The sequence below is a fragment of the Phragmites australis genome, chromosome 16, assembly GCF_958298935.1.
Source record: "Phragmites australis chromosome 16, lpPhrAust1.1, whole genome shotgun sequence".
Taxonomy (NCBI): Eukaryota; Viridiplantae; Streptophyta; class Magnoliopsida; order Poales; family Poaceae; genus Phragmites; species Phragmites australis.
Window position 1 is genome coordinate 18,073,767 of NC_084936.1, and position 10,444 is coordinate 18,084,210.

The 10,444-nt window shown below is 41.9% G+C and overlaps 2 protein-coding genes across 4 annotated transcripts; one reads left to right on the forward strand and one right to left on the reverse strand.

Annotated features, from left to right (window-relative positions):
• Positions 1–3,592: 3,592 nt before the first annotated feature.
• On the forward strand, positions 3,593–4,934 carry LOC133895265 (transcription factor WRKY19-like). The gene has a single exon (XM_062335431.1). It carries the CDS (start codon positions 3,733–3,735, stop codon positions 4,690–4,692), a length of 960 nt encoding a protein of 319 aa, XP_062191415.1. The 5' UTR covers positions 3,593–3,732; the 3' UTR covers positions 4,693–4,934.
• A 157-nt stretch (positions 4,935–5,091) lies between these two features.
• LOC133895266 (cytochrome B5-like protein) lies at positions 5,092–8,623 on the reverse strand. 3 transcript variants are annotated; one of them, XM_062335434.1, is made up of 6 exons: positions 8,293–8,623; positions 6,762–6,895; positions 6,647–6,678; positions 6,438–6,515; positions 6,251–6,342; positions 5,092–5,349 (listed from the first exon to the last, which is right to left on the reverse strand). In XM_062335434.1, exons 2-6 carry the CDS (start codon positions 6,841–6,843, stop codon positions 5,280–5,282), a joined length of 354 nt encoding a protein of 117 aa, XP_062191418.1. In that variant the 5' UTR covers positions 6,844–6,895; positions 8,293–8,623; the 3' UTR covers positions 5,092–5,279. The 3 variants fall into 3 exon arrangements, with proteins under 3 accessions (XP_062191418.1, XP_062191416.1, XP_062191417.1); XM_062335432.1 differs by having other exon boundaries at positions 6,641–6,678; positions 8,293–8,622; XM_062335433.1 differs by having other exon boundaries at positions 6,641–6,678; positions 6,762–6,890; positions 8,293–8,621.
• Positions 8,624–10,444: the final 1,821 nt, after the last annotated feature.

The following is a 10,444-nucleotide window of genomic DNA, read 5'->3' on the forward strand; positions in this document are numbered from 1 at the left end:
ATCCACGAGGTACTATATCCTTCCCCAGGGTTGTTGAGGATCTTTCCATGTGAACATGTGATGCTTAATATAATATAGTTCTTTGCTTTATCTCGGTCTATACGATGTATGCTTACCATTGATGGTATAGCCCGTTGTCTTTCTCTATAAGATAGATACAAATATGATATTTGGTTCTATGTTTGCTGATAGCATCATTATTGTGCTACTGCTAGATGATATTTCTATTAGCTGTTGTCATGAAAGGATCGTGGCAAAATGTTATCTTCTGCTTAGTAACATTTGGATAAGTTGTTAGCTAAGTTAAGTTGACCGTTTCATGCAAGTGAACCTAGACCTCTAGAAAGTTCATTCATAACCATTGATCACGACCTTAGCCTCTTTCTTGTGTTTTATCCTTGGTCCGCTTTAAGTCAATCAACTCTTAACAACGTTTTTATTAGAAGTGAAAGTTTAGCTAGACAAAAGTCTCACTAGTTCCACGTGTTCGATAAACCTTAGAATACTTTAAGAGAAAAGCTACAACTGATTCGTGCGCTTGGAGTTTTATATTTTGTGCGTATATGTTGTCAACAAGTTTTATGGTAGAGAACTATTGGTTCTTTTGTCAGTTTTGATTTTTGCTACTAATCATCTAATCATTAACCTACATTCTGGTTTCTTTGTTTTTTTTTCTTTGTCAACATGGGTTCCACAGATGTGACATGCCTCCGCGTCCAAACAGAGTTTAACGTTAAATTTCAAGCTTTTAGGTTAAAATAAAACGGTTTAAGTACCACTACGTGAAAAACAGACATAAAAGACACGAAATTAGTGACGGGTCGTAACATGACTCATCACTTATGATAATAGTGACGGGTCATATATCAGGTCATAAGTGATGCCCGTCACTTATGAGTGGTGCAAGTTGACCCGTCACTGATAAGTAATAAGTGATAAGTCACAATTTGACTCGTCACCTTAGACCAGTCATACATGACCCGTCACTAATGATAATAGTAATTCTCAGTATACCATAGCTCATCTAAATATTTTGTTTTTAATCTAAAATAGAAACAAAATAGCTCATCTAAATATTCTCAGTATACCTACAGCTCTGACTTATAAATTTTTACAGCTAGAAATACATAGCTCTAAAATTTTTGATACTAGAGCTCTCCAAAACATAATCTTATTCCGATCCTAATAACTATATCTGCCGCTAATCTAGGTCCATTTACCACCTGCATGCTTATATAACCATACATCCACCTCGGAAAAAACTATTGAGACTGTCTGACTCACCCTCAACCCACTAAGCTGCTCCAGTAGGCGAGAATTACTAAACATCGGCCCCTCGTGGAGATTCACTCAAGCTCCGCCACTGTGACGTCATGAGCCTCCGAGGTCGTGACGTCACGCGGCCACTTGTGTTTTGTAGTCTAGCAACGCGGAAAGAGGCTTGAAGATTCCTCGTGTACACGTCCGCCGGTCGCCGGTCAAGCTTCCACGTAAGTATTCCTTTTCTCATCTCTGACCATCCACCCCTTCACCACCCACTAATTTAACAATCATCATCTCACTCTCACTATCAATCACTTTAGATAAGAAAGATTAGACTTCCCTCCACCCATGTCTTTCTTTTTTGTTATACAGAAGCCATCGTATATATGGTTTTGAAAATACCAGCAAAACAGTGACAAAAATAGCATTGTGCAGATTGTTTTATAGCACAAAATAGTTTGGCAATTATTTTTGACCTAACGCGCAACACTATCTGTCGAGTGGATTGAGCTCTAAATTTGCACAGCAGATGCCAAAACGTAGGGTGAAGAACTGGTAGACGAAATCGTATAATTTTTTAGCTTTAAACGAAGTAAACTTTATTTCGAGATGAAGTAGAACATAATCCTGACAAGCTGTCATGTCGTGATCAATCCTAGATGCATACACAGAAAGTAAACTTGCGACAAATACAAGATAAACTAAAGAAAGGGGTCAAACTAGTCCTGGAAGCCCAACAAATGACAAATTTAATTCTGAACATAACAACTCGAGTCACAACGATTTAGACCGAATTTAGACTGCTGCTCTCACCTACCAAACTTTGCATGCAGCTGCAGCACCATAGTCCATGTTTGTACTATGAGGTACACTCCCACTAGAGTGCAGGAACGAAAAGCAAAAATAAAGAAAGAAAGGCAAAGGAAATTTATAGTTTTTTTTAGAGAGAGAGAGAAAGGGACATTTAAGGCAAGGGGGAAGGTTTGAATCAGTCAAAATTTTGACTTTGAAACCTCACTTGGATTACAGCTCTGCCTGGATGGATGTGGCACAGCGGGAGAGAGAGAGAGATTAGCAAAGACTGTGGAACCGGTCCAAGATTCATCCGCTACCACTAGTGGCTAGCCTTGTGCGTCCGAACCCGACCCGGGACGGGGTTCAATGGTCAAATGTCTGATGCGTAGCTCTTGAGTCAAACTGCCAAAGTGACATATCAGATTGGCGATTAACAACATTTAGAAGATCGTTTGGCTATTTTTTTTAAGAAACATAGTACACCTAGCAGATGTACATACACACTCAAACCACTGTATACACACTGATATAACATCTTTTAAAGATCAGAAATAAAAAACTCGAAAATTAACTCACTATCTATTGGTACGTCGTTTACCATCAAAAGAAAGTTTTACATTAGTAAGACACATAAGAGATAAATCACCTTCACTAATTCTCGAATCGTATGACTGTTTCGGAAAAGGAGGATCTTATCTAGGCTTAGTGCCATATATATATATATTTTTTGAGCAAGAGAACATGCAATATGTCGCTATACTAGTTAAGGATGTCATGCAACGGTGGATAATTATATGAAAAATAGTATGCGTGTCTGCCTAGTTTAACTATAATCTTTTAGCTACAATCTTATTTGAGTCGGTCGCTGAGACACTAACACTTTCTTATCCCTGTTTAATAAAGTACAGCACTCCTTCATATCTTTTTTTAAAAGAAAAAGATTATCTCACTCATGTGAGGATAACCTTTAACCATCAATCAGACATATAACTTATGGTTTCAGGCTTTAGCCAGTACCTAAGTTGTAGGGTACAACGAACTACTCAATATTATAAACTTGCCTTGCAAAATAGTTCCAAAAGCATAGATAGAAACGAACTTTTGGCATCCTTCTACCACTTTTACTTACTATGGTAGTTGTTTGTCAACTCCTCCTTATTCGGCAAGAACAAGGATGAGCAACAACATCACAACAGCATGCTTTGTTAACATACAGAATTTGCTGAATGGGTGGTAAGAAGCTATGGCGTTCGCGAAAGAAGTTTATGGATTCACGAGTGGCTTTGTTGGTGTAATTACAAAACTCAAATATGAAAGAATTCTGATCCCAGCTTCATTCTCAAAGGATCCTGGATGATAGAACAACCCAAAACGGCAAAACCCGACCCGACCCGACCCGGCACGGCGGCAGCCAATCACACGACGGTCTCCACGATCTGGACCAGTCAAACAAATCCATTCGCCTCGCCTCACTTCACACGAAATTCCGTCCATCTCCGAAGCGCTTCCCCTTTATAAGAATGCGCGCTCGCCTCCCCGCTACCCTCCACCCCTCTCAGGCTCTCGCCAACACCACCACTCCTCCTCGTCAAGCTCACAAGCTCATATCCTCCCCGCATCGAGCTGCAACGATCCCTACCCCGGCTCCTATACCGAGCTTCGCTTCTTGCAGCGATGGAGGGCGGGGAGAGCGGCGGGCGGGCGCGGCTGGTCTTGGAGCTGCGCCGTGTGCAGGAGCTGGTGCGCCAGCTCGAGCTGCAGCTCCACGGGCCCTCCACCTCCGTCGACCTCTGTCGCCGCCTCGCCCACCAGATCGTCGCGCTCACCGAACGCTCCATCGGCATGGTCCGCTGCGCTGACGCCGCCACCGCCACCGCCGCGCATTTCCCTGCCACGCCGACGCCGCCGCTGTCCGGAGCGCCCAGTCCGCTCAGCGACGCCGGCTCCGACCAGCCCTTCAGGGGCAGCCCCAAGAAGCGGAAAGCCACGGCGCGGTGGGCGAACCAGGTGCGCCTGAGCGCGGCGGGCGGCGCCGAGGGCCCCGCCGACGACGGCTACTGCTGGAGGAAGTACGGCCAGAAGGACATCCTCGGCGCCAAGCACCCGCGCGCATACTACCGCTGCACCCACCGCAACTCGCAAAACTGCCCGGCCACCAAGCAGGTGCAGCGCACCGACGACGACCCCACGCTCTTCGACGTCGTCTACCACGGCGAGCACACCTGCAGGCCCGGCGGCGGCGCCAGGAGGGCGCAGCCGCAGCACAACCCGCACGCGCAGAGCATGCTGCAGGGCCTCGCCGCCGAGCTAACGGTCACCACGGACGGCATGATCGGCAGCGCGGCTGTCCCGCCACTGACACCGGAGAGCTGCCCGGCGCGAGGCACATGCTCACCGTGGTCGCTGGCGTCACCTGTCGGCTCAGACTCCAACGGCTACCTGGGCGTGTCCCAGGGCCCGTTGGCGGGTTACAGGGAGTGGCCGTCGGACGGCGACCTCCAGGAGGTGGTTTCAGTGTTCGCAGCCGTGCCGGCGCTGGACGCCGAGTTCATGGCCATGCCGGAGTACTTTGGTTTTGACCCGAGCTTCGACACCGACGCCACAGACGCCATGCCAAGCCTCTTCTTCCCATGAGGGGAAGAGGGTCGATTGCAAGTGGGACCAGCCCTGTCCATGTCACCATGACAGGAGGGAAGAGCAGAGAAGCCTCTTCATACGATCTGTGCAGTAGCAGAAAGCAGCTTTAGGATATCTGAATAGCATGTCTTGTTTCATTCCCCTTTGTTTTTTTTCCCTCTCAACTAGCAGAAAGTGGTTGTGTTGGTTTTTTTTAATTTCAGTCAGCGAGGAAAAATAACAATAAATTACTTTTGCAATGTTCTGCTCAATCCTGAAAAAGGTGATCAGCCCAGTGAAATAACCTTGCAATGTTTTCATCCTTTGGGACACCATCAGGACAAACTGGTATGATGAATCAAAGTAATCCCAAGGGTTTCAGGATCTCAGTCCAACAAGAGAACATGCAAGAAGCAGTGGTCCGAATGATGTCTACAATGTTCCAGCAGAAAAAGTTTAGGGCATCCCTGATCACAATTCCAAACAATTTTCACACTGACACCTCAAACTCCCGAAGATTGTGCAGATGCAACATGACTAATCTACAGCCCCTCGTACTTTGATTTCAACAAAATTTCCGTGAACCCAACACAAGGTCCTCTATATCATGAAGCCTTCAGTTGGCCAATGCAGAAATCCTCAATGATATCGAAGACTCTAGTGCCGTGTTGTGGGCTGCAGATCCAGAGAGAAGAATGAAATCAAATTGAGGAAGGAAAACAACAAAGAACCAGATACTGCTTTTGTACAGGCAGAAACATGAAAGTGGCATTAGCAAAGGCATAGTTGAGGTAATTCTGTTCAGAAAAAAAAAAGCAACATAAGAAAGGCATAGTTGAGGTAATTCATTTCAATTCCTTTTTCATCATGCAGTTAAGGGTGGGTTTCAGCGAAACCTGAGTGAGGTAAGTCAGGTTCAAATTTGCAGAAGCTGATACAGCATAATTTAGCTTGGGCACATAAACAATGGCAGCTTATTCGTCAGTCTGATTTAATTCAACATGAAATTTATTCTAGTATACAACCAAAATGCTCACAGAATCTTTGCTACTTTGCTAAGGAAACATATAGTACGTCATGTGACAAATTTTCTGGTGTGTAGAGTACATGAGCATCAGTCAAACCATGAATTACTTGTGCAGAGCCAAACTTTAGGACATGCAGGCAGTAGCAATTCCTGGATAGGCAAGATGGGAAACCGAGAACCTGACCATCCTAGCTTATTGAGAGAGCAGAGCGCTACTGACATTATCTTTTCATATTTTTTTAGAATGTTCTTTATAGACGTAGTAGGAACAGAACTGAAATTATGCTGCTAAATCTTCATTAATTTGGTCCATAAGATCATCAAAAATTTAAGATAACAAATATTTAAAGGTCATAACGCCTCTGGAAAGAACCTAGTAAAAATCCTACATGAATCCTCTCTCTATGAAAAGATATACTATGCAAAAAAATTCTGGATGTCCTATGAAAACAACAGTTTATAATTACTGAGGAAACAGTTCCTTAAAAGATACTGAAGCACACAGAACATGCTATAAAGTACAGCAAAGAGTATAGAGAAGTTACAGACCCAAAAAAGCCCTCCGTGGAATCACCACCAGCATTGTTTAGAATAGCATCACCGCCAGGATGTTCCTCCACATAAGGAGTGACATCATATATCTGGTTCATGCACCAAAGAAAAAATTAGAAGACCCAAAAAAATTAACTTTTCTATTTTCAACTAAAAACTGTGGTGCCCACTGCATCTATACAACCTTATCCTTGACGATGATCCAACAATCCTTCCTCGTGTTATGTTTAGAGACCTCTTCCTTTGTATAGATCCTAGATGTCTGAATGCAGAATAGATAGTAAAAATTATTTGAGAAAAAGCTGTCATTCAAGAAAATTGTCTAATAGTACTATAACATGTATATGCAGGTTCAAGAAACTAGTGTACTAAATATGAACGGTTTACCATTACATTGGTTCTTGAATCGGTCTTCTTTGGTTTACCTGCAATATAAAAGTAGTTAGAGATCCAACACTTACAGTTTAAGTTATTATAATCATGGACAAATAGATGCTGTGGCATGTACCTTTATTTTGGGACTTCGGGATTACAAAGAGAGCTCCTAGTACCAAAAGAATGACAAGTGAGAAGATGATAATTATGCCCATCTTGCTCTTCCAGAATTACAGAACCTTGCAGCCACAAAAGCAACGTCCTGTACTGAAAAAGAAACAATTGAAAACAGGTCCAAAAGAATTAATGAAAAGTTGACCAAAAATTAGGTGTGGGCTTTGAATCGGTAATGATGCCTGCAGATATGACATCAAAATAATAACTCAAAATCTCAATATTCAGCACTCAGCACAACAAAATTATATTTACATAGCAGATTCACAGTATCACTTACAAGGTTAAGATTGCAGAAAAAAACTAATGTAAAACAATTGCCCACTAAGCTCAATCAGATCATTGCAGCATGGCAGTTGTTCATGGGGAATTCAGTAAGAAAGTACTATCCTTTGCAGGATTTAACCCGTTGCTGATTGGCAAGATAAATTGATTGTAGGAGATGGACGTTTAGCATCAAAAGATCAAGGAGAGAAAGAGTATATAGCAAGGGCTTCGGCAAGGTAAGTAATCAATGTTTCCCCTTTCTACAAAGCTTGGTAGTTGACACCATAGCTATCTAAAATGTTATGTTGCGACATATAACAGTTTAGTGTGAAGGTATCTGTTATCATTTTCTTTTTGGTGACAGAATATCAGTGACCATTACCACAAGGATTGTCATTATTCTGATGATACCGTACTTTTAATGAAGGGACAAGGATAATGCTACAAAGCTGAAATCAACAGCTTTTTATTACGAACAAGTGCAGGCCTTAGATCAATCAAACTTATTTAGCATTAGGCGAGCAAACACTCCTTATATTATGGATTCAAGGTGAAAACCCATCAAATACCTATGAGTCCACTGGATATGGTGGAAATGGGCAGTATCGAGTCCCAAAATACAATTGGCAGGTGCACAAAAGATTTTTTTTAATAGGAACAAAAGGGGATGACCTAAAGTCATGAACAATGCTAGGTGCTTAAGGAAAGAGGGTGTTAAGCACATATAAAAATTGTAATTTTCAATACAAACAAAGACTATAGGTGTTTAAACCTGGTTAATTATCTTGCTAGCACTAATATAAATAGCGATGCTTAAGTAAACATCTTATCCTCCATCTAAACACATGTGACAGTGCAGTTGAGAAAAAAAAAACCGATTTTTTCCATAAGCACCTAATGTACATGCTCTAATATGATTTATCACTAATAACTAAAATATAAGGATGCACAGGATCTAAATAACAACCCCTTACGAAAAGGTTAGAACCAAAGCTAGCCAACCAAGAATTGAAAGTCAGACTCGTTTGAACATTGCATTCCTCTTCCTTTTACCATGCTGAGAAAGAAATCAGCTAGTCAGATTATCCAGACCATCAATCATCTACTGGAGAATTCTTGCTTTCAATCATGGATTTCTACAGGGGCGGAGCCCCTCCCCCCGATGGTCAGATCTACCGCCGCGAGCGAAGCGACGGCGAGGGAGAAGAGGAGCGCTGACGTACCGTTGCGATGGCGACGCGTGGCAGAAGGCAGAAGCCGTGACCGAGAGCGCCGGCCGGTGGATGAGCGTCGCGTGCGGAAGGCAGAAGGCGAGACCGACCGAGAGCGCCGCCGGTGGATAGGCGACGCGTTCGGATTCTCCGTCGATGCGATGCGACCTTACCAATTGAAGAAGAAGGAAGCCGGTCCAAGTCCAGCTGGGATGGATCTCCACTTCACTCCAGGAGTGTGTGGGGCCCAAGTCCAACGCCGAGAACTATTGATGCTCAGTAGTTCCTAAGCATTCTGCAGGAGTTAGAAATTTTCATCTGTTGTACGTTCCTGAACTTTCTGTTGAAATGGGGGGGGGGGGGGTTCACAAATTCACGTTCCTCCATTATTTTTCTTTGTAATAAAGATGGAACCATCAAGTAACCTGGATATGAACATCTGTTTGTTGTATGTTACTGCTGTTTCCATGTTCCATGGATGGATGGATTGCCGTTTTCCAAGACTGTTGGTACGCATGGATTTCATAGCGAAGCATCCATATCGTGCTCTGATCAAGGGCAGATTTGAACCATTGTTGGCTAGTTCATTACCCTCGTCCCGGCGTGGAGAGACTTGGACTCTTTGCAGGGAGGAGTCAGAATTGGAGATAGGGGGCGGAGGAGAATCAAATTATTGGTTCTAAAAGCTATTGGATTTATTGTTATAAAAAGCATATTTTTTTCAATATTAGTTAATTTATTTTTCATTCTGAGAAGAATAAAATACATGTGCTGTGATGAATTGATGTTCCATGATCAGTTTAAAAGATATTTTTTATTCATACGCAAATTCGTCCATGGTAGCAAAGGTATGATCTTTCATATAATAGATGACTAGTTCAATATGAGTATATCATAGAAGTTACTAAAAATTCTGTAAAACTGAAAATGATTAGAGCTTAGATCAATAAAGATTGAAAAAAGTCAAAATTATTCTCCTGAATTATTCATAGTGTTCAGATAACCCCAAACATTAAAACCGTTTTTTTAACCTCCAAAACTTTAAATACCGGATCGCATAACCCCTAGAGTAGTTTTTTTTTATGGTTTTGCTGATGTGACAGCCCACGATATTATTTTCGCTGACATGACAGTGCACATATGGCAAGCAAACCCACATGTCATATTTTTCTCTCTCACCCCTCTCCTGACGGCTTCTCTCTGCATCTCCTCGTTCCAATCGCCCTCTCTCTCTGCCTTTCTCTTCCTCCCGTTGTCTCTCTCTCCTTCCCATCATCTTCTCTCTCAGGCCGAATGACTCAAGTCATATGCAATGAGCTCCGCTAGTACACAAGCTAACTCGGTTCCAAAACACGTGCGAGAGATGACATGGTAGCCACATGGCAAAACACAGGTGACGTGATAGCCATATCATCAAAATCGCTATTGCAAACCACTCTAAGTTGTTATGTGATCCGGTATTTAAAGTTTGAGTAGTTAAGTCAACGATTTTAAAGTTTGAGGGTTTTTCCGGATACTAGAAATAGTTTAGGGGAGTTATATGGAGTTTTTTCAAAAAAATTAAAGTAATAGAACATGAAAGATGATCATTAAGGGGCAAATATTTTAAACTTGATAAAGTTTGGTAAGAAAAAAAAACGCTTCGTTACATACATTCATAAGTAGCCATGGGTACTATTATACTTGGTGACATCTAATGCATGTAACGTGTTCCCGATAAAAAGGGACATAATCTTGAAATATAAATAATAGATAAAAATGAGTTTGTATGCTAGTCTACTCATTACATGTATATAGAATTGCATCAAGCATAGCGAGGCTGGGCCTGGTTGCCCCCCTGGTCTCCACCCTACTCTTTTGACACATGCGGCATTATTTCACGTTTGGTTCGGTGACTCATGGCACATAAAACATTATGAGTTTTAACATATTAATTTATAGCAAATTTCACTCTAAATTTAAAATTTTTATAATTAATTAAGCTAACTAAAATGGAGGAAATATACAATTGAATGTGTGTGTATATATTAATATGAGTATATACATTCAAATGTATTACTTGGCTAAGTATTCCAAAATTCACTAACTTAATTTCTAAATTTCTCTATGCGTTGAATTGTTAATGATGTGCTTCGGTTTATTGTTCTTATGGTTCTTTATGTGG